General features: G+C 41.0%; 1 protein-coding gene across 1 annotated transcript in view; it reads right to left on the bottom strand.

Annotated features, from left to right (window-relative positions):
- The window catches only part of LOC103370349 (tetratricopeptide repeat protein 28-like), an 86479-nt gene that overhangs the window by 11124 nt on the left and 48868 nt on the right, over positions 1–26487 (bottom strand). Inside the window, exons 8-25 of the mRNA XM_008299376.1 lie at positions 26287–26440; positions 26026–26197; positions 25609–25777; positions 25357–25517; positions 22616–23104; positions 20966–21158; positions 20750–20830; positions 19829–20081; positions 18396–18505; positions 13424–13553; positions 12305–12532; positions 10203–10362; positions 5555–5695; positions 4876–5020; positions 4586–4765; positions 3204–3769; positions 2875–3122; positions 906–1030 (exon numbers count right to left, since the gene is read on the bottom strand). Of these exons, the coding sequence (XP_008297598.1) occupies positions 906–1030; positions 2875–3122; positions 3204–3769; positions 4586–4765; positions 4876–5020; positions 5555–5695; positions 10203–10362; positions 12305–12532; positions 13424–13553; positions 18396–18505; positions 19829–20081; positions 20750–20830; positions 20966–21158; positions 22616–23104; positions 25357–25517; positions 25609–25777; positions 26026–26197; positions 26287–26440 (3705 nt within the window). The remainder of the gene's footprint in view (positions 1–905; positions 1031–2874; positions 3123–3203; positions 3770–4585; positions 4766–4875; positions 5021–5554; positions 5696–10202; positions 10363–12304; positions 12533–13423; positions 13554–18395; positions 18506–19828; positions 20082–20749; positions 20831–20965; positions 21159–22615; positions 23105–25356; positions 25518–25608; positions 25778–26025; positions 26198–26286; positions 26441–26487) is intronic.

The following is a 26487-nucleotide window of genomic DNA, read 5'->3' as shown; positions in this document are numbered from 1 at the left end:
TTGGGGAAGAGGAACAAATCACACGGAGCCAGGTGGGGTGAGTAGGGAGGTTGCTCCAACACGGCCATGTTCTTCTCAGCCAGGAACTGTCGGATGTTTAGGGCATTGTGAGCAGGCGTGTTGTCATGGTGAAGCAGCCATGACTTGTCCTACCACAACTCTCATCTCAGGATCTCTTTGTAAACATGCTGGTTGATCGTTTGAAGGGGAAAACTCCTAGTTTGAAGTGTGGGTTTGAAATATATCTTTGGTGACACCAGTCCTGGAACTTTTCTGACACATCTCATACATCTACTTTTTCTAACTGCAGGTTGTGTAACTTACTTTTCTACTTCAGTCGAAAAGTCATGTGACTGTTGGTCACAGCTGAGTCACCAATAGCTTCATGGTTGCACCAAGAAGTACAACATTTTAGTTTTTGACAGAATCTGTTGTACCTGTAGGAAAATGTTTTTTGGAACGTGGCGACACAATTCAATTAGTTTATAGCTGATGGAGGGAAAGTGACACATCAAAACCACCATAAAGGCAGAAGTGAGAGGAACTGATGTTAAAAAGCATTTCAGTCATTGGAGGTCATCCCCTTAGTATAGAAGTAGGGTTGAAGATTATTTCCACTATTCATTGATTTGACCTATGAAATATCTAAATAGTCAAAATAGCCCATTATAATTTATCTGAACCCAAATGGATCATTTCAGATGTCTAAGTTTGTCTAATCTGCAGTCCCAAACTCAAAGACATTACATTTACTCTCATAGAATAGAAAATAATAGAAGAGATGTTCTCATTTAAGCTTGGAGGAGTTCATGTTCATCGCAGATTCACTGAGCTGATATCTGTATATATTTTTTTGAGTGTTAAACTGATTATAACTGCACATTAGCAGTGTTTCGGTGTCTCACCAAGTGCAGCAGAACTCTCAGGGCATCCCTGGCCCTCTCTGGGTACTGCAGGATCTCTGCCAGTGCTTGTCCGACCAGAGACATGGGGCTGTTCAGCTTCACGTCGCTGCCGATCAGCATGTAACCTGAAGGTGAACACACACCAGCAAATCATATCACTCATTCGTTTAAATAGTGCAACAATATTTTAAAGTTGTGCAGTAACCCCTTTTTGTCCACATGGGGGCATCAAAAACAAGATGGGTCAAAAACAACACAACACAAACATACATCAGTGAGACAAATTATGACCCCTGTGACTTGTTATGTTGTTGGACTTCATGTGCAGCAAAACAGCTCCAACCGGTCGAGGCTCTACAGATCTGTGAATGTGTCCTGTGGTATCTGACAGCAGGACTTTAGCAGCAGATCCTTTAAGTTATTTTTGCTTCAACCCATATAGATATCTTTTTTTTAGTAGTGCTTTTAGCTGGAGATTTTCTTTAGTTTACCCAAATTTATTTCTTAACCCTCTGAGCCCTGAGCATTCTCTGACCTGCTTTTGCTTATGTCACATTTTTCCTCACTGTGGGTTCGTTTTCCACTGCAATATAAAGTCCTGCACCTTTCTGGAAACGGCACAACCATGGCTAGAAATAGAGAGGACTTAGAAATGTCTAAGGTGCATAAATGTCTTTTGGATGCCATAAACAATAATACGACTACTACTACTACTACTACTACTACTACTACTACTACTACTACTACTAACAATAAAAAGAAAATTAAAGTAGATCTTTGTGATTATTAATCCTCAGTTTTCAAAAATGAAAAAAATCTGCAATCAACATGTTCAACATTTTTACAAGTGCTCAGAGGCGTTACCAATATCAGAAAACATGGTGATTCTACATAATATACACATTTACAATTTTCTTCATTTACAACAGGCTTCATTTGTTTCCATACTTGTCTCCTTTCTGCTCTGTGTGAACTCAGCCTGCAGTTAGGTCAATAAGTCAGACCGAATCTGATGAAGCCAGTGGTTTACTTCTGACAAATTTCTACACGGAAACATATAGAATAGAGCGATTTTAATGAAGTATTACAATTTTAAGCTTAGATTTGATTACGTTTTCCTGATTGAACAACATGTCACAGTTCAAGGACCATTGGAGAGTTGACAGTTTGTGCACTGATAAATGGTGGACTACTGGAGCATTATATAGACAAACCCACTGGCAGATTTGTTGATTCAGAGGGTTAAAACATGTAGACATATTAGATCCCACAAAAAAATATGAATCTGTAAATGCACATTATGGGATTTTTAAATTTTTATTTATTTTTTTGCAGTTTTAGGTAAACTTCTGTCTCATAGCTGCTGAGCGCTCCACTATGTTGACCAGCTTCTCTAGAACATTGCTGTCTGGCTGCACCACACTATCATTCTGCTGTGAGGGAAAAAAACGCTCTGGCTTGTTTGTGTTTCTTTAAACCAATCACAGTTATCTTAGGCGGGGCTAAATGAAGGATGTGGTATCAGTGTTCACTCAAAATAGTGATGGGTGGAATTCTTTTACATGTAGGGAGACGAGCACTGTGACTAAAATAGATAATTCACCAGCAAAAACCCCAGCAGGGCTGCCTGACTGCATCATCCAAATCCTTGGCAAAACTTAAAGTGATCAGCCTTGTAGGTTGTTGCCTGGAGGTTGTTGTTGTTGTTTCCTGTAGTGAAGGGATTTTTAAAACAGTAGCATGTAGCGAGTGTAAGGAAATGAGAAAGCCAACTGTTATTGTCAACAGCGGCAGGCTTATACCCACAGCCTGCACCGGTGAGTCAGACTGGTGTTTGTCTTGTGTTTGTTGACAGGTAGCGTACAGTGTGATTTTTACTTTTACTAGAAACAGCTTACCATTGTATTTGACAGTGAGTGCATTCTCCTTTTTTGTCAGAAAGTGTTTAGATTCAGTGTAGTTTGCTCACCCGCCCAGTTAGAAGGGTGAGAGAAGTGCTTGCTGCTCTGCAGCGTCTTCATGGCCTCGGTCAGAGCGGCGCTGGCTTTGGTCCCATTGAGCAGCGCTGTGTAGAAGGTGTGTGTGAACAGTTTGGAGGCTGCTATCGGTACAGGCCACAGAGAGACACACACACACTGCACCCCTGCAGCCAAAAAGGCTCGAGTCAGACCCACCACCCCATCAGCTGTCACCTTGCTGTTGGACTCCGGGTACAACCTGCAGACAGAGACTCAGAGGTCATATGCATCCATCAGACCCAACATGGTTAACAAGTGTTGAACCTGTTTGAAGCTGTACCTGAGAACCACCAGTTTGACGCTCAGGCAGAGGTCCAGTATATCAGCAGCGGTGAGGAGAAAGTCTTGCAGTGGTGGAATGTCACACACACTCTCCACTTCACACACACTTTCCCCGTCATCGCTCCGTTCATCTGCTGCTCGGAGTCTTTCTGGGCTGTGACTCTTCGAAAACAAACCCTTCACCCTTCCATCCTGATCTGTGGCTTCACCCGACGCCCCACATGGTGATTTCTCTTTGGGTCGACTGCCTGTCAGCTCTCCCCCAGCATGCTCCTGTCCAGGAGCGAGGACCAGCGCGGCGAGCTTCCACGATATATGAGTCGCAAAGTGAACGCACTCCGCCTGATTCAGAGCTGCTAAGACTCGCTCTTTTGTGGCATTCGCTCCGGTTAGGGGGTGACATCCCAACTGCTCCCCGAGCCAAAGAGCTTCATCCTGGGCTGAAGGTAAAGGCCCCCACAACCAGCGGTCCATGACACTGGGAGGCAGGCGAGGGGCCCCGACCACTGCAGCCACCGAGCCTCCATCTGGGCAGAATAAGGGGCCACTGCGGCGAGGATGAGGCTGTGGGTTGAAAGACGGAGCCATTAGTCAGTTAGATATTGTAACAACAATAACAACAACAGCAACAGCAACAACAGCAACAACAACAACAACTTTAAAAATTATGAAAATCAGCAGCAAGGGTGCCAGAAAAAATATGTGAAAAATCGGTGGAATACTGTGATGTTTAAAATTTGTAAAAACCATGAAAATAACAGCAAATATCTATAAAAAAGTGTAGTGGATTTAAATGCAGTCATTTCACAGTCACAAATTGTAGAGGAACAAAGTACTATTTGTAGAAATACTGAGTTCTGAAATGGGCAACTTACAGATTTTTTTTTACTGTCAACATGTAAATGAATACCTTATTATCTGTATTTTAACAAAACAGGAAAATCTGTAAAATATCAATTTTAAATTATTTGCCATTTTTCAATCCATCACATGCAAAAAATTGAGAAAAATACTAATTTTTGAATCTGATAATTCATTTTGTTTTTGCAGTTTCTTGGTGTCATTTTGACAACATTTTTAAACATAAAATTTCCTTTCAAACTCGCTAGCAGTTTTTTTTTTTTTTTACAGGGTTACAGAGTTGATTAAACTCCAAGCTGTAGCATAATTAATTCATCAGACAATGTTTATAAGTCCTCAAATGATCTGCAAGTAAAAGCCAGATATGTTAGATAGAATTACCTTGAAATGAACAAAACTTCTGCATTTAAAAGAGGTCAATGAGAAAAGATGAGTTAACTCCACTGAAATCTTGTTTATTGTTTTACTATGTGGAGCAGTGTTCATGACAAATAAATCATTAAAATATGAGTTGCCTACCTTGATCGTGGCTCCCAGGCTGGCTAATGAAGGAACAGAAATGAGAGTGAACCTCTCATACAGGTACTCATTAGAGGAGCTGCCTTTCAGTAAGGCGAACGGGATCAGGTACAGCTCTCCCTCCAGAACTAACACGAGCTGTCTGTGTCGGCCTACAGGTCCACTGCTGTGCATCAGGCCCTGCAGAGAGAAAGAATACAAAAATGTAGGCAAAAAAAGCATAAAAGAGAAAATGCAAATATGTTGTTGATTGAAAAACTAGTAGTCTCCCAGGACACACACATACGTACCCCTTCCATTGGAGCTATGAGTAAGTCATACAGGGCTCGAAGAGGAGGTTTGCCGATGTTATTGGGTCGGCAAGGAGGAAACGATAAACTGTCCTTTACTGGAGACACTGTGGTGCTGTACAGACTTGTCATGCTCTGACAGCTTCTGTTAGAGGTGGGAACACACATTTAAGAGATAGAAAGCACACATTTACCAGCTTGAAAATCAATAAACCAAATAAACCTCCTGAGGACACCTGCATCTGCTATCCATCTCCCCTTCCTCTCGTTCTCAATAAGAATGAACATATTTGGTATCACAGTACTCAGAAAGTCAATGTTTTTCCAAAAAATAACATTGATGTGCTTTAGTGCCTTAAATCTAATTCAATTTTTACAAGGTGACCAAGCCGCAATGACTACTTTAATTCTGGCTTTCAAGCCCTTTGACTGAGAAAGTTATAGGATTACAAATGATATAGAAATTAGGCAGATGTATGTTTTAAATTTGTACTGTCTTTAAAAGCTTGTTTCTCTGTTTCTGTATTAACCTTGAACTGGCATGTTACAGGCAATGAAAAACTACGGGCAGCTGGTATTGCTTGTTTGTTACGGAGACCATAAATGTTCACGGCAGCAGAAAGAAGATTTTTAAGAAACATTTCAATTATTTATAAAACTCCAATCCCCCCAATTAAACCTGTTAAAGAGGTTGTTTCTGGAGACCATGCGGAGATAGCCTGTGGGGTCTGTGGCAGAGGTGACTTTGTTGTTCAGCTCCTCAAACTGTTGCTCCAACAGATCTCCGGCTTCACTCTCCGTCTCACTGCTGGAGCAAACCCTGCAAAACAGATGGCACGATAGACAGACGACGTTATTTAGTGGCACTTAACACTTAAGTCTGGATTCAAAGGCACAATTCATTCAACACATATCACAACAAAAGTAAATACAGTCGTGACTCGATAATCTGACACCAAATGTAAAACCTTCTTTTATGTCGGATAGCAAGGCTGTCGGATTGTCAAGACGGAGGTCGAGATACAAGGAGGGCTTGATGCTTGAAGGGTCATTTGTTGTTAATATTCATTGTTTATAGTTGTTATAATAACTAATGTATCGTCAGAACACTACGCATAGCTGGATTTCACGCCTAATTGACCGGTGTGACTGTGCACGGGCACGTTGGTTGACGTCATGTCAGACAGCAGGCTGAAGTGACCCAAATCCAATGTTTTTTTTCTCCTATGCCACCTGTATCTGATCTTTTCATGACAGTCTGAACAACACAGTTCCAATTAATGCTCAATATCTGAATATTCGGCGCGGTCGGGGGGGACCACTTCCACCGGGGATCGATGGGGTGGAAGTGGCCGGAACACACAGGCAGTACTTAGCTGCTGATCCTAGTTTAGTTAGCAGTCACACTTCTGTTTCCACCATCAGCGGCGGCAGCGGGGGAGTGGCAGACACGCTCCACTGTTACCATCCGTGTTTACACGTTGTGTCCTCTTCTGCGCATGCGGGACACGTTTGGGTCGTATGAAGTTCACACAGGAGATCACATACAAGTCGTATTAAGTTGGAAATGTGAACAAACTCGCAAAAAAATCGGATTTCACACAAAAATCTGAATTGAGCATTAAGTCCTGCAGTGTGAACGTAGCCAATCTGTCGGATTGTTAAGTCAGATAATACACCGTTATCCTTATTAGTGACATAAAATGTCATGTCGGAGTCAGAATCCAAGGCTGTCGGTATGTTAAGGCTATTTTTCATGGCTTCCATTCATTTTTTCCTAAAAACCTGTTGGATAGAAAGGTTTTCAGATTGTTAAGGGTGAGATTATGGAGTCACGACTGTACTTGCATTATTGGTAATTCTTCTTTCTAATGACATCCATAGTTAAAGTTTACGTATCCAAGAACCTACATCTTACCCTCTTTGCCAACTTATTTTCTTTATTATGATCAGTCACTGTCCCACAATTACTTGCTTGGATCAGTCATGTTAATTAACTTGACCATTAAAATAAGACCCTGCAACTATTTTTGGCCTCTGCGGCCACAGTTAATTCGATTCTCAGTCTGTAATGTTGGCTGCACAGCAATGTCAGTCTAAGGTTTGCTAACATAAACCACAACTGGTCAAACCACATTAGGTAAGCCTGTAGCATCAAAAACCCTGAACACATCTCATTGCTTATATGTTCAAGTTTTAATTTGGAGAAGTATGTCAATTTATTCTTATTTTAGCTCACTTTAAATGTAAGTGATGCTTTGAGGAATCATTTTGATTTTGAGGATGCAGACAGCAGGCAAAAGTTTTGAAATAAAATGTAATCTACAACAAGAATACTAACAGTTTTTTCTTTCTTTTACAAAAAGAGGGAGCAAGCAGCATTTGTTCACAGGAGCTTATGTGCTGGAGTGATGGCTTGCCATTAGCAAACACCATTACTTTTTATGGAATCCTCTGGCTGCACATTTTACACGCTCAGAGAGATTTAATCTGTGTTAAAATAGCAGTTTCTGGTGCCTGGATACATGCTGGAGGGCAGTAAAAACACCACTGGTTGGTTGGAAAACGTTTTAATGCGACATATGTGCAAATACTTCTCATGCTGTGGATGAGCAGGATTCACAGTCATCACATATAAATGGAGGGAGGCTCCAGACTCGCCACAACTCTCACACACAGACACGTGACGGTTGCAGTGAATGGCTGCTGGCTACAGTAAACCCACTTCAGTGGTTTCACAGAAAGTTGAGACTGAGTTTGTGTGGGGGAACATTTGCTGACATGACACATGGTAGTCATTTACAGATCCATCCAGTTGTGCCAACCAAAGCCTGAAAGTTGTGGGCACGATGATTGAGGATCAGGAAATATGGCCGGAGAGAAGGAAGACAGAAGACAAACAGAATTCATCTCATCTATCTTGCTTTGCTCACTTTGCTCCCTTTCTTTTAATGTTTAATTTTTAATTTTAACAATTAGCATCCTGCTAATTACCCCGAGAAACAAACTGGTGGGAGTTGAATTAGTTTCGGAGGTATTCCATCATGAACTAAGGTATTGGACAACTGAGAATGTCAACCTGTGATGGTGCGATATGAAAACTCGCTAAATAAAATAAAATAGAACCATCAGAGGTAGTACAATTCAGCCTGAGGGTAATCCCAAGTGCTTTAGCCAATAGCAGCTAGATTTCACTTTTGTTGATGTTTCACCCCTCATCCATGAGGCCTCTCTAATTCTAAGAGACTGGTGGGGAGGTCCGGGTGTTTATCTTCACCCCCAAATCACAATCGCTCCTTAGCTACTTAAGGTTTACATGACTCAAGGTTTGACTGGTTTTGAACTGCCTTGGGAGGGATCTTAAAACTGCATTTTAAGTACCTCTTCTGTTTAGAGATAACTATTCCAGTTTAATATCCAGTTTGACATAGATGGCCTCCTACACTCTTCTCTCAAACCATCTGTCTTCTCTGTCCAGAATGGAGACATTGCTGTCCTCAAAGAGGTTCCCCTTATCTTTCAGATACTGCTTGTCCTCTGAGGAGCCAGTGTTCGGCCATGAGCTTGGGGAGCAGTTGTTTAGTCTCCCCTGTATAGAGGTCAGTGCACTCCTTGCTGCATTCGACGGTATATAAAACACTACTCAGCTCGTGTTTAGGTGTTCCAGGGTGCACCACTATGTTGTGTCTGGAGAAAATCCTTTTAGGTTCTCCAGACACACCAGCTCCATCCAGGATGACGATGTTGTTTGAGCTGTTTTTCTGTTCTTTTCTGTTTGATATTTGTTCTCTAAAGGAGGGAGTCTACAACACTACGTATCAGGTGTTCCTCATGCAATCCTGAGATGCCTTCCTTAGCAGTCTCACTACCATTCACACCTTGATAGGTTATGAGCCACGCTATTCGTTGGTAAAACATCTTCAAGAACAAAAAAGAAATCTGTTTGTCTTCTGCTGAAGCACGTAGGATTACCATGACCCAGATGACTGAGAATCTACATAGACATAAATCCTGAGGAGAACATAAATGTGTGCATCACTGACTGTACATGAAGAACCTTGGAGTTATTTTTGATCAGGTTGTGTCTTTTAAAGTCACACATAAGCCACTTTGATGGTCTTCTTTCACCTGCGCAATATCGTCAAAATAAGGAACAGCTTGTCTCAGCGTGTTCTACAAAACTAGTTAATGCATTTGTTACTTCTAGGCTGGACTACTGTAATTCCTTAGTGTGAGGATGTCCCAGTAACTCTTTAAAAAACTCCAGTTGATCCAAAATGCTGCAGTTAGACTACTGACTGGGAACTAACACCAGATTTCTTTCATTCTTTTTTTTTTTTTTTTACGATACTTTTTGGGCTTTTCCGACTTTAATGATAGTGATAGTGAAGATAGACAGAGAAATGTGGGGAGGAGAGTGGGAGAATGACATGCAGCAAATGAGCCCCTGGCTGGAATCGAACTGTGGTCGCTGCGTCGGGGATTAAAGCCCCTATACATGGGTTGCCTGCCCTACCCGTTGAGCTATCCGGCCGCCCCTAGCACCAGATTTCTCTTGTATTAGCTACATTAGTGCCCTGGAATCACTTATATTGTAAACTGGCTTTATAAGTAAACCTGAATAGAACTGAATATATTAAACCATTATTACGTAGGTTTCCTGAACAGCCGTTTTGAAACTCCAGCTGTCTCCATCTTGGCAGTGGAGGACTCCTCCTGAGTCCCAGCTAATCCAAAAATGAGCAAAGAGGTGGAGCTTGAGTGGAGCTCAGGTGGGCCATGCAAACGTCTCTGGGTTATAGTCTGCCCTGTGACGGCACCCACCTGTCCCTCAATCTGTCACTTAAATATGCAGAACGTTAAGGCTTACTATAGTTTAAAAATTCACCTCCTGTACACTTGTCATGAATGGTGAAATTAGATACAGAGACCAAAACAATATTTTTGTACCAGAGGCTGTAAACATGTTTATTTCTGCTGTAAAGTTGGTTATTCTAACATAGAGGTCAACAAAGAGGATTGACTTGCTTTTGGAGCAGACCTCAAGAGGACTTTTGAAGAACTGCAGGGATTGGCTTAATTTTGCTGTAGTAAAAGCAACAGAACAACGAAAGTCAGTAGAATCCTCTGGAGATCATTAAATGTCTGTTCAGAATTCATGCCAACCTTACTAATGCACCAAAGCTGCCATCCATAGAGTTGTGTTGGTAGTATTGGGCACAGAACAACAGAAAATGATTACTTCATTGTATTTGTCAAAAATCTGTCACTGCCACCGACACCAGATGTGACATTATCACCACAGAAACCACTGTAACAGTCATTACCTGCTGTAGTGGCTGTCCACTCCCAGAGCCTCTCTCGCATTGGAGATGTACTGCTCCAGAGACAGAGGACCTCCTCCTTGTGGGCTCCCACCACCATCCTGGAGCTCTGACATGTCCAGTCCACCTTCTCCAAGATACACCTCGTTAAACTTCACAATACCTGTTGTAGCAGCAGAACATGAGGGAGTTAGGGCATTGTATGTGGTGGGATGTGGGTAGAGATTATATTGGATTTCCCCAAACAACTTGTAAGACTGGTGTTTGTGCAGCACTGTAGATTTTATGTAAAAATGCTCAAAAATTTAGTGGAAGATTTTGGTCAATAAAAGCCTAAAACCTTGGTAGTGTGTGGATTTTGTGTGGACCACTATGTTTGGTTGAAGTATTGGATTGAACTAACCAGTAAGGATGTTTTTATGACAGAGGGATTAAAATGTTCAAATGCCATATCAGATATGTGTAGATACAGTTGACATTTTACCCTGAAGGCGACACCAGAGAAACATGAAAGGGCTCATCCTCTGAGGAGAATGAGCGGGCACACAAAATGTCACCCTGTCTCTTTGAGGACTGTAAGGGTGCTTGTTTTTTTATTCTGGTTCACCGAGGTTGAGTGAAGCCCTCACTAGAGTCAGGACAGCAGAGTCCCTCTCCACCACTTCCCCTCCTAACCTTCATCACTGAGGTAGTCAAATCCCATTTTTTAACAACTTAGGATATGACTCATGCGTCATTGAATGTATTATCCATGCTGTTATCTCATGGACAGGATGCTGAAGTGTATTAATAACTCCCTGCAGCAGCTGTTTCAGGGCTATCACAAACTGATTTTTACAAACCTCTATTTAAAGCTTAATACCTTCTCAATAAAACATCACAGAACTCTGGTTAATGGCTTAAACTTAAAAAAAAAAAAGGTATTCTTATAACAACCAAGTCATGGCTGGATTTATGCCTAGCACGCACAGGAGCACAAAGAGTAATGGATCCTGGTCCAGACACTCTGTTTGAAATGATGATTAACATTTCTTGGTGGCAGGTCAGTCAGACAACCACAAAGAAAAAACATACTGAAAACAACTACAATGACCCAAAAACAGGGACATAGAGAGGCAAACAACTATAAAGAGAATAAAAACAGAAACAGATGCAAACCAATGACAAAGAAATGCAAAATTAACACAAGCAGAAGTAAACCAACTGCAAAGACACACAAAAACACCAGAACGATATCTTAACCATGGAAAACAAGATGCTAAATAAACACAACTCGACATAAAACCACTTTAAAGACAAACAACAAGACCTGACAGAGACTACAACTGTCTAAAAGAGATGCTAAATAAAAACAAATATGTGTTAAACAACTGTAAAAGACAAAAAAAATCAGATAGAAATGCAAACCAGTGGAAAAGATATGCAAAATTAACACAATTAGAGAGAAAACAAGTGTAAACACACAAAAAGGCCAGATAGAGACACAAACTAACAAAAATATATATAAAAAAAGGAACACAAATAAACATAAAAACTGTTGCAAGGACACACAAAAAGATCACAGAGATTAAAACTGTCTGACAGAGATGCAAAATGAACACAAGTGTAAAAATCACTGTAAACAGCAAAGAGACACAAAAAGACCACAAAAATACGTCAGTGTCATTTGTAGTTCTGTGTCTCCCTGAGTCTGGATGTTTTGCTTCTATGTAGGACAGATTGAGGACCTCTTACAGGTCTTTGCCCAGGGGCCTGCTGTCTCCCTATCCGTCCATTAACCAAGTGCACCATATGGGCATTAAAGACACATAAACACTCTTGGAACATTTTCTTTCACTACCAAAAACCATTTATAGAAGAAAAAGCAGTTTGCACCCTGAAAATTACCAAATAGAATGTTTCATTAAATAATAAATGCTTTCTTTGCTTTCTTTGATATTTTTACAGAAAACTTTGTTTTTGCTGTACGGTTGCAGGAGAAGAAAGGTCCGAAGTCATGAATTATGCCGTTTTTGCAACCTAATTTACAGGACAAATGAAGAAGTTGTTGTTTCCTAATGACATAAAAACGTTTGGTGTGTTTTAGTGTCAGCATGTCAGTGTACCTGTTCCTGGAGATATCAGCCAGCTGTACAGGAAGCCTCCAGCTAGAGAATAGTAGAGTACCACGGCCCTCTGACCGTTGACCGACTCCAGGATGTGCTCCACAGTGACCGGGATGTAAGGGTCAGTGCTCGCTGCTTGCTGATTTCCTCTCTGGCGTTCAACCAGGAGGTCAGCAAAGGCACGTGTTCGCCCTCGCTCAGCGATGGCCAGAGCCTCATCGTGCCGACCTGAGAGTGAGAAACACAACAAGACGTGAAGCTGGAGCGGGAGATTTGAGAGAGCAGACTGTTTAAATAAGTTGCTTTAACCCTCTGAACTTCCCAAATCTGAGAAAGTGTTTAAACCGCATGTTTTCTTTACAAAGACAAAAAGAAAAATTCACTAGATTTTTAACTTTCGGATGGTTCTTAATTGAATTATGTGCGACATGCGGATTCCACAGCAAAATCAACCAAGTCTGTCCTTAAAACCATGAAAGTTCATCAAAAATAACTTTACACCACATGTGTGATATAAAAATATTCAGAAAAAAACCCAAAGTTTGCTTTAAAAACCATGTCAAAAAATTCTGTGCTCCTCTGACTCAGCTGTAGCGAAGTCATGTGACAAAAATGTACTGACTGTTTGGCTGAACTGCAGGCTGTGTTTATACTAATTTAACATTTACATAGTTAAATAGCTATAGTATGTATAGTCACCACTTTTTCTCAGTGTTAGTAACACCTATGGTCACTTGGAAATGTACATATGAACTTCATGTAAATGTAATCAAAGAAATTTATTTTTTAAATGATTTATGGCATTATAACTGTGTGATTCAGCACAGAACACATTTTTGTGTTTGCTCTACTTCTAGCCATGGTTTTGTTGTTTCTCTGGAGGTACAGAACGTTGTAGTGCAGTGAAAAATGAGCCCACAGTGAGGACAAATGTGACAGGAGAAAACAATGCCCAGAAAGTGTTCGGAATTCGGACGCTTAAATGCACTAAAGATATCAGGTGATAAATGGTGTATTGGTAACAAGCACGCCGAGTTAAAACATGAGAAAACGAAGAAAAGCACAATCATTCACACTTAAAGGTAACAACACAGTAAGAGGAGAGTCCAGTGAGTTTACCGAGGCTGACAAGGACTCTCTGGAGAGCCTGGTATGAGCTGGTCTGTAGATCAAACAGGGAGAGCTTGTAATCCGTGCTGTGCTGGGTCTCATGACGAATGGCCTCAAACAGCACAGATGCTCTGTACAACTGTAACACACAGCAAACAAACAGAGAATCATATACTACATCTACAAATCTACACACACACACACACATGTACATGCACACACGACACACACACACACACACACAAAAGTGAGCGCTTGTTCTCTGTGGGCCATCATCTGTATTTGCTGTGTTTCTTCACTTCTTTCCTTCTCCCTGCTGTTATTTGGGCACCTCTCTGTACATTCACAACACATTATTTAATGTGTTGTGAATATTCTTTCAACCTAAATACACATGCAGTTACAGTGCTAACCACCAGGTGGCACTACAAACACACAGGAGGACAAAGAAAAACCTCACTGGGAACCAAGCAACGCTTAAGCACTGAAGCTCATCCATAAACCCAGTGCTAAAATGTAGCTAAATACATTTACTCAAGTACTTAATCACATTTTTAGGTGCTTGTTCTTGAATTTTTTTTTTTTTTTTAAATACTTGAAACATTTTATTCCATCATAGTTTTAAGTTACTGATTACATCACAAATACTAGATTTTTGCATGCAGAACACATGGAGCGCTCAATAGTTAACCCAATAAACAGTATATACAAGCAGAGGTAAAATGATTAATTAATTTAATGAGGAGTTGATGTGCAGAAAAATAATTGCCAATAACTGATTGTGTAGCTTGGCAAACAAATGAGCTCTGTGAAGATACCACTTTGAGCTCCAGTAATTGTGTTTATCACCATTTTATGACTGTCAAACTAAACAATCGTTTGTTTAATTGAGAAAACAATGATTATTAAAAATATATTCGCTTCACCTGAACCCCCTACAGTGATAAAATACCGGTTACACACAATGCACAACCATTAATTTCATGATAGAACAATACGACAATCAAAGAGGTACGTTTTATTATTGTATTTAGTTATGTAGCATTAGGTACGACCTATTTGATATAGATACTTTTTTTTATGCTGCATTGTCCGTGCAGAGCTCTTACTTATAATGGAGTATTAATACAATGTGCTGTATATACATTTAGTTAAGTAAAGGATCTGAGTACTTCCTCCATCATTGTTAGAAATAATAGCCAAATAAAGATGGTGTCATTACAGCTGATTGATAATTGTATTGCTTAGTGGCATTTGGATCACTTCATAATCATATTACTAGAAGCAGTGCGAGTCTGCTGCAGAAGAGCAGCTTCTTCTTTTCTTTTCTTTGTTACACCAGTTGCACTTCTATTGGCTTACACTTCTATTGGCTTACACTGCAAAGCTTAATGCATTTATATATATATTTCTGCATTAGAAAAGTAAAAATGGTCATTAAGTATATAATAATTTAAAATATGTTAACAAATAATCAAAAAGAAAAAAAAGTAATTTGTTGTGTATGACATACTTAAAATAAATCCCCTCTAAATGCCAAATAACGAGGGTGCAGATTTGTTTGTCATGTTATGGACATGGCTTCAGGGTTATTGGTTATAACTGTGGTTATTTCTTCAGGGAAGTCATAGGTGTCTTGGTTGCCTTCCTCAATAGTCTCCTTCTTGCACAGTCACTCAGGTTTTTGAGGACGGCTTGCTCTGGGCAGATTTATGCATGTACCATATTCCTTCCATTTCTTAATCATGGATGTAACTGTACTCCAAGAGATAATCAGTGATGTTCTATCTTTATTTTTGTCTTCATGGTGTAGTTAAAGCCCAAACTACTGATTTACCAGCAGATACGTGTCATCAATCGCTTGTTTCAGTAAAGAAAGTTAATGAGGATCATTAGCATCAATTAGCGCCACTAAAATGTACAAATAGGGTGGCTTGTTTGTCTCCATTTGAGGCAAAAGCCCATTCATAAAAATGCCAGACAACTAAAAAGAAAGGTAATGGTTGTAATGGTTCAGGCTACATAAAGTTTCCAAAGCAAAGTCTGAAAGCAAATACTATAGGATAATATAGCATAGGACATAAGATAAGACAGCCGGTTGCAGCAGTGAAGGATATTGGACAGTGACCTACAGAAACTATATTATATTAAATGTATATTTTTTAATTAAATGAACCAGTGCATCATATTTAAACTCATTCACTCAAATGAAGCTGCTGAAAGTCTATTTAGTGTATTTCCCTTTGTGAAGAAAAGCAGTCTATCCCATCATGTTGCATAAACTACTGCTTTACATGACATCTTCTACATCCCCAGGCTGTAACTGTTTTATGTTAACTCCTTGAAACCTCCTTCGATGATTTTTCGGCTACAGATACTCCTCTAAGCAAATATCTCAACACCTGACAGTCACTGGTGCCAAACTACTCTTATTGTCGCAGCTGTTTAAAGCCAACCAGTGCCTATAAAATAAGTGGAGGAGTTGTTTTTTGCATTAAAAAAAAGAAGTGTAATTCTGTGAAGGAGGCAGCTGGTGCCATTCCAAAAATGGGATCCAAACATCCAGAGCATTCCAACATACCTGAAGGAATTTACTGCCAGACTAAAACAAGCTAAATATTTAGTCGGAGCTGAGTTATGACCAGAATCTGATGTTTATCCCATCCAGTCATAAAATATGTTATACCACTGATACCATATGAAATTTAGGGGGAAGAACACTATGGGAAAAAACCAACTGCAGTGACTCCTGTGAGTCCAGTGAGTCCTGCTGTCTGCACACTTTGACTCTGGTGGAACTCGTGATTTGTTGATGTTAATCAACTTAACATCAAATACTAAAATGTACATAATTTAGGATAGGAAATTTCTCTAAACCAGCAACAAGTCTGTTAGACCCCATCCCTACTAGACTGTTCAAGGATGTCTTTCCTTTAATTAACACTGCAGTATTACACATCATTAGCTTCTCTTCACTAACAGGTTACGTACCGCATACTTTCAAGGTTGCTATGATAAAGCCACTTCTCAAAAAGCCGACTCTGGATCAAGGTGTTTAGCAAACTATAGGCCCACATCCAACTTCCCTTTTATTTCTAAAATTCTTGAAAAAGTTGTTGCATGCCAATTATGTGATTATCTGCACAGACATGGTTTGTTTGAGGAGCTCCAGTCAGGATTTATAGAAACAGCCCTGGTGAAAGTCACCCATGATCTTCTAATAGCCTCAGACAGTGGACTAGCTTCTATACTTGTTCTACTGGATCTCAGAGCTGCATTTAATACAGTGGATCACAGCATCTTATCACAGAGACTGGAACGTGTTATTGGGCTTAAAGGACCTGCACTAAATTGGTTTAAATCATATTTATCAGACAGATTCCAGTTTGTTCATGTTAATGATGATTCTTCCACCCACACCAAAGTTAGTTATGGAGTTCCACAGGGTTCTGTGTTAGGACCTATATTTACTTTGTTTTGAAATGTTCTTTTTGACTATAAAGAACTGAGTGACTGCAATACATATCAGAACATGACAAACAGTCCAAAGTGTTGACGTAGCCTCCAAAATCCCCACATCCCAGTCTGATTGAGCATCTATGTGACACACTAGAACAAGCCTGATCCGCAGAGGCTCCACCCCACGACCCACAAGACCCAAAAGATTCACCAGCAATGTCCTGGTGCTGGACACCACAGGAGACTCCCAGAGGTCCTGTATTCATGCCCCTGCAGGTCACAGCTGTTTTGGTTTGTGCAGCAGTTTGTGAAGCGAGAACAAGCTACAGCTGGGGTAGGCAGCACTTCTTTGGTATCACTGGGCAGAAATTCCACACTGGTCTGTCTACATATTGCTATTCAAGTAGTCTAAGAGGAAACTGGACTTCTACACTGGCCCGTGGCTCTGCACTTTTTAGAACAAATCTGACCTGCAACGGGAGATTTTAGCAAATAAGAGGTCTTGCCACCAACTAAAAGAGAAGGTATAAATAACAACAAAGTCCACGATGAGAACAGGATGTGGAGGCACAATAGGTCAGACGGGGGGCTTCAGCTGGGAAGATTGGGGTTTGAATCCCAGGTGTAGCCACAAATAAAGGTGGACTTTTACGTCAAAGCTTGTGTGGTGGGTGGGGCGCGGACCAGAGAGAACAGAGCTGCAGGAGTTTTTCTACCTTTTCCAGATTTCTGCCAACTGCAGAGTGATAGCTTCATCAACAAGGCCAGAAACCCACAGGGACACTACCTCTCTTCCCCGACCCTCCACCATACAGGTTGACTCAATACATTACATTAACCCTCTTCAGGACTTTTGAGGTCTTTTAGACCCCAGGCCATTTGGTTTAGGTGACAAGTTTTGTTTTTTCTATTATTAAAGATTTTTTTAAAGATAAAAAGAGGGACATTTGTCATGCATTTAGAACCAAAAAATGCACCAACTTATCAGAAAATGTATTTAACATATTATAAAAGTCTATAATGAATACCAACAAATATTTCGTATGTATTCTTTCCTGGGGCCCGAAAGACCTTCTACGTATGGCAACATGAAAGTCCTGAATAGGGTTAACCAACAGCTTTTTAAACAGGTTTATTATTATCATTATTTGCACATCTTAAGTTATATACTGCGTCATATTGCACATTCTCAGGTGAATAAGTTACACATTCCTGCACACTGTAAATATTTCTCCTACTTTTTATTGCTTAAAATTCCTTAGATTTCCTACACTCGCTGTTTACTTGACCTGTAACACTTGCTTCGTATTTGTCTTGTAACACTTACTGTCTATTGATCCTTGTCTTTACTGTAGTGTACCAAATCACCACATCAAACTCCTCACATATGAAAATTGATTTGTTAAGACACTGTAGATAAGAAGCTGTGGGAGCACACACACACACACACACACACACACACACACACATGCACGCACGCACACGTACATACACACACGTACACACACACACACACACACACCTGGTGTTGAGCCTCTTCCAGGTTTCCACTGGCCCATAGAGAAAGGCCCAGTCGATGGCGTATCTTCGCTTCATCTTCCCTCCGACCTAACTGCTCTGCCAGACGCAGACCTGAGGAGAAACACAGCAGAGGAGATCAGATACTGCTTCCCAGAGGCTGATCTGAAAGTCATCTCCTTCAAAGTCCTGCTGACAACTGTTGCTGCACCAAAGTGAACTCACTGAGCCCACGGCGCTCGCATTTGCCATTCTCTCTCTCTCTCATTGCTCCCTTTGTCTTTTCATTCAAATTCCAAGTTCTGGCTTCCTCTCTGCTCCTCAATTTGTCTCAGATATGTTTCTTCTCCCCCGCTGTGAAGGCGTAGACAGTTCGGGCAGACTGTGTTTAGTTCTCATTAGGCTCTCAGAGTGAGCCGAATCTCATCAAATATCAAGTTTTGATTCACGCCTCTGCGCTTCCCTTGCCTCCGTCTGCCACTGTGATGTTGTGTATCTGCGTTTTGGTTGGGAAGGTTAATTGGTGACACATATGCGAATGTTTCTTCAGCTTTATCCTCACCTCAACTCTCAGCCCAAATCCTCGCTGCTTGTTGAATTAATGATCAATTAAAATCCGGAGGAGCTGTGAGTTAGTGACAAACCGTGACTGTGTCTTACAGGCCCAATGGAGCCTGGAGGAGTTCTTAAATTAACACAACCACTCAGTTTAAATATCCATTACAATTAGGTTGTATTTTAATTGATTTCAGTCTAAAAAATGATTAAAAACAGGGAGGCTGTTAAAACTAGAGAGGAGTGTTTCAAAGAGTCATCCAGTTAAATCAAACAGGATTATTGACAACAAGCTGCCTGAAGAAAACCACACTCCGGGATAAACAGCTGAGAGCTGATCCTCTATTAGCCAGTGTCATGAATACTTTCATGCTTTTTTGGGGTTTCTGAAATACACCTCACAATGTTCTCAGGCCTAAACAGCTCTGCCTTTAAATAAGATCCCTACATGCAGATCAAAGTGTGCGCTATAAGCCAGAGCCTCTCTAAATGGGGCCTGCATGACTGCAGGGGAGAAAAACTGTGGCTAACTTTCTGCTCGCATTTCATTACAAGTTGAGAGTGTGTTGATACATGTCAAAAACAGACTGCCTTTGAAGACAGTGGAGATGTTAAAATCACATCATGAAAATTCTACATCTTGATTCAGGAGAGATTATGGACCTCTGGATCTGACCGTCCACTGCAGAACTGCTTCTTGTTCAATGGTGCAATCAGGCCACCAAGGTCACTTGTGTACAGCAGGTTGTAAACATCATCTCATAATGATTAGAAAAGCCCTTTTCAGACATGGGATACTTAGCATTGCGGCTTCATCAACCTGTTAAAGTGAAGGCATTCTGTCAAAAACATCGCTTGTTTGCTTGATGAGCTATATCTTACCTTCCTGCAGGTACATGACAGCCTGAGCGTAGTTTTGCAGTGCGTGGTGTATCCTGCCCAGGCTGCTGTAGGCCAGAGTTTTAGCTATCAGATCGTTGGTCTGTGCTGCCACACTCAGGTGCTGCTCCTGGAAGACCACGGCCCGCTCGTAGTTTCCCAGAGCTTCGAAGGTCAGACCAAGGTTACCGTAGGCTCGACCCTGGCTCCTCACGCAGCCTGTCTGCTCTGCAATATCCAGCGCCCTCTGGTGCCACTGCAGCAGGAGAGATCAGTTACTTGAAGGACCGCTTCGACATTTTAGTAAATGCTCTCAAATCAAGTTTTTTGTCATTTTGCTGTACATACACAGTAGTACAGGCAAGATGAAAGAGCGTTTCTTCAGGATCCAATAACTTAAAGCAATTTAAATAAACAAGTAAAATAACATTATATATATTCAAATACAGTTTGAAGAGAAGATTGATATACAACCCTCACCTCTAAAGCTAAGTAATCAATAAATTATCACAAATTAAACAAGTTATCATGTTATATAAGCTGAGCTTATCATCTGATTGTTGTGGGTTTACATTTAGTGTATAGACATGAGAGTGGCATTTTTAATGAGCATATTTCACCAGATGTCAGACTGTTCCTTTTACCCTGTGAACCCCCAAACCCACCACTATGTTTGAAAATCAACAAAATGACAACACTTATAAGAGCTGGAAACTCTCCCCTCAAAAACCCAAAACAAAAACCTTTTCATTTTTTGGTTTTTTTCCCTTTTTTGCCTTTTTTTTGCTGTTTTTATAGAAGTGCAGGACTTTATATTACAGTGCAAAATGACCCCACAGCAAGCAAAAAATGTGACAAGAGCAAAGGAAAAAAAAGCCCAGAAACTGTTTGGGGTATTGTACTGTATTATGAATCTGTACAAACCTGTAGAGCCGTCTCGTTGTCTGCCATCAGCTGATAAACGCCTCCGAGTATGTCGCTTGCCTCTGCTTCCAAGGATTTATCCTGACAGTTAAAGCAGGATTTACTACATTTTCTGTGCATAATGCGCTTTTTTAAAAATAAAAATGATAATTAATCACATTCATAAGATGAAGTAGAGAAATCTGAAACAAGAATGTTGTGCAGGTAAAGCCTTACCCCTGCGGTGCGTGCAATGTTGAGCTGGTGCTCCAGGCAGGACAGGGCCTGCTCGTAGTTGCCCAGCTGGCTGTGCAGGGTTCCCAGCTCCCCATAGGCCTGAGCCTTGCCCCCTCCTTCACCACCGAGCTCATGAGCCACCACCAGCCGCTTCTCAAAGCACACCAGGGCCTGCTGGAGACTCCCCATGGACCTGACGAAGGACACGGGAAAGAAAAACACAAAGATTGATCAACTATTTCATTACATTTTGTCTGTTCTTGCAAACATACCTGCAGTTTTTAGCCAGTTTTATTGGAGAGGCCCTCATCAACAACTTAAGAAAGCAAATTGGACATTTGAGATTTTTCCACCCTCTCAGAGATAGACTTTATGTGGAGGCATCTGCAAAGGGGTTCATAGAGATAAATCAGTGACTCTTCTCTCCTCATTAATAACTCACACTCCAGAGAGCAGAAACAACAGATGGATAAAGGAAACCCATCATTAAGCCCTGTTCTTCTGTCAGTGAAGAGAACTGTGGGGATATGCTATCTGAACAGTAGCTGCACATCCTCACTGCAGCTGCGTGTTGCTGTATTACCCCAACTGAATTATGAGTATTTTCATTATCATCATGACTCTAATTAAAAATATGTAAGTGTACAGAATGCTCGAGGCAAGACAAGCTCATTTATGATTGTTTTGAGGATGCTGTTCCGTATTAGACAGGCAAACTAATGGGAAGGAGCATAAGTGGAAACATGACTTTAATATTAAAACAAATGTAAACGGATGTCTGTAGCGCTGAAATCCAGCAGTTGCAAGGTGCTAGGAGTTACTGGAAGAAAACATACTGATTAAAAACTGGGTTATGAGACAATTTCAAAGAAAATCAAACTCATATCTTTCTCCTTATTTGCTTTATTTAAGGAGAAAGAAAATGCTGAAGGCACTATAAAACGTTTAGGAAAATACACTTTTACACCCTTTTGTCATGATGAGCGGGACAACACCTAAATGCAGCTGATTAGCTTAGCATAAAAACTAATTTTCTGAGAATGAACTAAGAAAGTAAACATACACAACACAGGGTTAACTCAGACCTGCGCAGTGTTTAATATTTTCTCACTTAACCCTCTTCAGGACTTTTGGGGTCTTTTTATTTTGGTTTAGGTGACAGGTATTGTTTTTTATTTTTGAAGATTTCTGTTTAAATATAAAAAGAGGGATATTTGTCATGCATTTGGAACCAAAAATACGTCAACTTATCAGAACATTTATTTAACATGGTATAAAAGTCTATAATGAATGCCAACAAACATGTTGCACGTATTATTTCTTGGGGTCCAATGGACCCTGAAAGCCCTTCTACGTATGGAAACATGGAAGTCCTGAATAGGGTTAATAAATCTGTGATCCACATAATGGTGCACAAGATGATCCGACATCACATTTCGCTGTCCTTACACGTGTAAATAAACCGATGTGAGTGTGAATATTCAGGTCATTGGTTCAGATGGCTACAATTTCCATATGGAAATTGCTTAAGGTGACTGCTCATTTGCCTGAATCGCTACAATTCAGGTGCTGATTTGGTAACACGCTAAATTTCATATCTAACACTCAGCAAGGAAGCAGATATGTATATTTAGGATTATTTTCGCCCACCTGTGTGCATTGCCGAGTCCTCTGTAGGCCTTCTCTTGGTCCTGGACGTGGTTGAGACTCTGAGCCACCGTCAGGTACTTCTCATAGTACTGGATCGCCTCCTCGTAGTCTCCCAGAGCGTCATAGCAGTCAGCCAGGTTCCCATAGGCCCTGCCTCTGTCTAGCATGCTCTCGGTTCCACTCAGCTGCTGCAGCATGGCCAGCTGCTGCTCAAAATAGCCGATAGCTTCCTCAAACACCCCCATGTTCATCTTAGTGATGCCCATGTTTCCGTGGACCTGGGCCTCCAGACGGGCATCCCTGAGCCCCTGCGCCAGGCCCAGCTGGGCCTCGTAACACTGGAAGGTTGTGGCGTAGTCCCCCAGGGCCATGTGCACTGCTGCCAGGTGGCCGAGGGCGCGGCACTCCCCCTGCTGATCACCCAGATCCTTCCTGACGGTCAGCTCCTGGCTGTGGAAGGACAAGGCTGTGTCCAGCTGGCGGAGCAGCCTACAGTGGGAGGAGAGAGGGAGGGAAGAGAAAAGAATCCCACAGCTGAAAACTGTTTTTCATGAACCACACAAGGTCAGTCATACTTCAAACCTTGTGTTGTTCCAAATGTATTTCTTTTTGGTTTATTATTGTCTACATTCACCTGTCCTTCACCTGGTGTGAAGGAAGGGATCTCTGTTTAGAGTTTCAATAGAGTCACTAAAAGACCTTGTGCTGTGTTGATATATTTAAAGTAGCGATCTCGAAGATTTTCATTTAAATCAGATTATGTGTACTTACGATCTGTCTCCAAATGAAGTGGAGGCCACTATGAATACACTTCTGTTTCTTCTTTGCAAAGAAATATATTTGTGACTACAATATGAATCCAAAAGTAGATATTTTTTTTCTTTTGCAAGTTCTAAAGTGACCTGTCCAGGGTGTCCCCTGCCTTCGCCCTAAGTCGGCTGGGATAGGCTCCAGTTCCCCTGCGACCCTAATGAGGATTTAAGCGGTTTATAGATAATGGATGGATGAAGTTCTAAAGTTTTGTTTGTAAGTCTGAAAGATTTGCTTGTTGTTGGTCTGAATGTTGTTGGTGGGACCTACGCTGAAAGATGAAAGACAGATCTCTATTGGCCAGTCCTGATTGGAGTGACACTTTAGCAACATCCACAGTTAATACACAAGACAGAGAAGACAGAAAGTAGATTTAACAAACTCTGACTGTAACCCACAGTTTAAGATGATAAACCCTGAGACTGACTTTTCAGTTCCCTGACAGCTGATCAGAGCTTGTTCAATCAACTCTGAGTACGCATGGGTGTGCATGGGTCATGAGAAAACAGGCATCATCAATGAGGTTCTGACACTATGATTCACCATGTTAACAAATACATAACGATTTTTCCATTTTAATCTGGTGGAGCTAACAGTAACCCCATAGATTACCTTCTCTGTAACTCTGTAAAATGAAATAAATTTAATGAGCTTAGCAGCACGGTAGTTTCACGGGCCCTCTGTAAAAAGGCATCAATAACATCACAAGCTTTTACTATTCACTAAAGTTAACACACCCCAGTGAGGATTAAGCGGTGTGTGGATAATGGATGGATGGACTAAAATAACGCAGTCATTAGATGTACTTAATGTGCATTCTGTGTTTGACATTTGCTTTGTCCATTTGTCAATGTATTTGAGTAAATGGCCAGGTTCCAAACAGACGTAACCAAAAAGCAAACCTGGAGGCAGCCATGGATCGAACTTGTGTGGTGCCTTGAATGCAGCATAATAATTTTAATGTCAGAAGACATTATTTCCTTCTTGCTTCACGTGTGGTGACCAACAGATGCCAACTGCTGACTAACTGGTGACGTTACACAGGCGACACTGTTTGGATCTCTGAGAAGTGAGGTTTAACCCTCTGAGCTCCAAAAGGCAATTCTCAGGGTAATTTCACTGCCATTACTTTAAAGCTCTTACCTTGGTCATTATAAAAACTAATAATACATGTTGACTGTTCTTTTTTTTTTCAAACATTGTTCTCTTTGCAGATCTTCCATCATTTGTTGAAATAATACTTGCAGATTTTTTTACATCAGCCTTTATATCACTGAAAAGAAAAATTATGTAATGAAATGATGTTTTTACATGTGTCTCGGCATTAAATTCTGGCAGTAGAGATATATTTTCATAATTGTGCAGAGCAGATTGTCTGGAATATAGTCATATCAGAATGATGATGTTAAGACACTGTATGACTTTTGGAAAAATATGGGCTTAGTGCCTCATGGGAAAAAAAAAAAGTTAGATACACTCAAGTACTCCCATACAGTAGCCTATTTGCAGAAATTGCAAACTTGCAAAAAGGTGCCCCCAAAGGCTATTTAAATAGAAATGCAGTATACTTTACTGAAAAAATAAATGAAAGAACAAAAACAAGCCAATTTAACAGGGTGATGTGAATTTGGTATGTTTGTTCATTTCTAAGGGTTAAAGCATCTGCAATTGCTGCTTATCACCACAAGTGCCCCTAAATAGAACAAAATGGTAATATTTAAAATTGTCACTTTGAAAAAGTAGTGAAAAAAATATTCCAGCTGTGCCAACTGTGCACAAAGTATGCACAATTTTTGGAGAGGCCTGAGAATATTTACAGTTAACGAATCAGTCATGGCACTCAGCTTAAACGAGCCCATGCTGGACTTGACTTGGTGCGTGGTTGCTGCAGTATTGACTACTATTTGTGGATTTGTTATCCACTTTATTACCTGTGAACTGATCCAAGAGCTGAGTAGGCATCAGCTTCCATCTTCTGATCGCTGACTTTCTGAGCAAGAGTTAACTGCTGCTGGTAGAACTTCACGGCTCCAGGAAGATCACCACGACACACACACACATCTCCGAGGTTCCCAAAAGCCCTGAAAACTGCCTGCTGACGAACACAACCACACAGACTCTGATTAACAACTGTTTCCTACATCAAAGACAGGATTGTAGTGTAGAGTGAAAACAGTTTTGACCTGTGTGTTATCCAAGGCCTGTGCAAGAGAGAGAAGGTATCTCTGACACTCCTCTGCCTTGCTGTACTCCCCCAGCGCTTTGTGGGCCAGACCAAGGTTACAGTAGGCTTTTGCCTGTGCTAATTTATCTTGGAGGTCCTTCGCCAAGGCCAGATCCTGCTCATAATACCTAGAAAATGGATAAAAATGAAAAACATGCCTTTGATATTTACACTTTGTATTAATGTGTAAAGCTTGATTAACAGAACATGCAAACTCATGTGCAACTGCACTTTTTGTATATGAAGCACAGTGAATGTGCATAATCATATCATCTGGATGCATAGCACACGGCATGGTAACATTTGAAAGTTTTTAAATCAAGTCTGATTTCCATAATATTAAGCTAAATTCTGTGAGATCCTTTTTCTCTCTGACCTGACAGCGTCTCTGTACTGTCCGAGGCAGTAGTGAGCATAGCCAAGGTTGTGGCAAACTTTGCCTTCTCCCTCCAAGTCCTGCAGGCCTGGAGCCAGAGTCAGGTACTGCTGGTAGTAAGGCAATGCCTGAGCGTATTCACCCCTCCAGCTGTGAAAGTTACCCAGGTTTGCTGCAAAAGAGAAGATAAGAAGATCAGATTAAAAAGTTTCCATCTTTCATTGAGTAAAAACGTGTCTCTCTCATGGTCGTCTGTCTTGCCTAGTGCTCTTGCTTCACTCTGAGTGTCCTGCAGCTCCCTTGCAATGGCCAGGTGGTGAAGGTAGTGCTGGAGAGCTCGATCGTGAGCGCCCAGTGCCTGGTAAGCCACAGCAAGGTTCCCGTGTGTGGAGGCCTGTGATGGACGATCGTTCACCTGAAACACAAACACACTTTTCAACTCTGCTTCCCCACATGAGTGTT

This window comes from Stegastes partitus, unplaced genomic scaffold (assembly GCF_000690725.1).
Source record: "Stegastes partitus isolate 25-593 unplaced genomic scaffold, Stegastes_partitus-1.0.2 Scaffold1410, whole genome shotgun sequence".
NCBI classification, from domain to species: domain Eukaryota; kingdom Metazoa; phylum Chordata; class Actinopteri; family Pomacentridae; genus Stegastes; species Stegastes partitus.
Note: the sequence above shows the minus strand (reverse complement) of the source record. Positions and strands in the feature narration are given on the sequence as shown.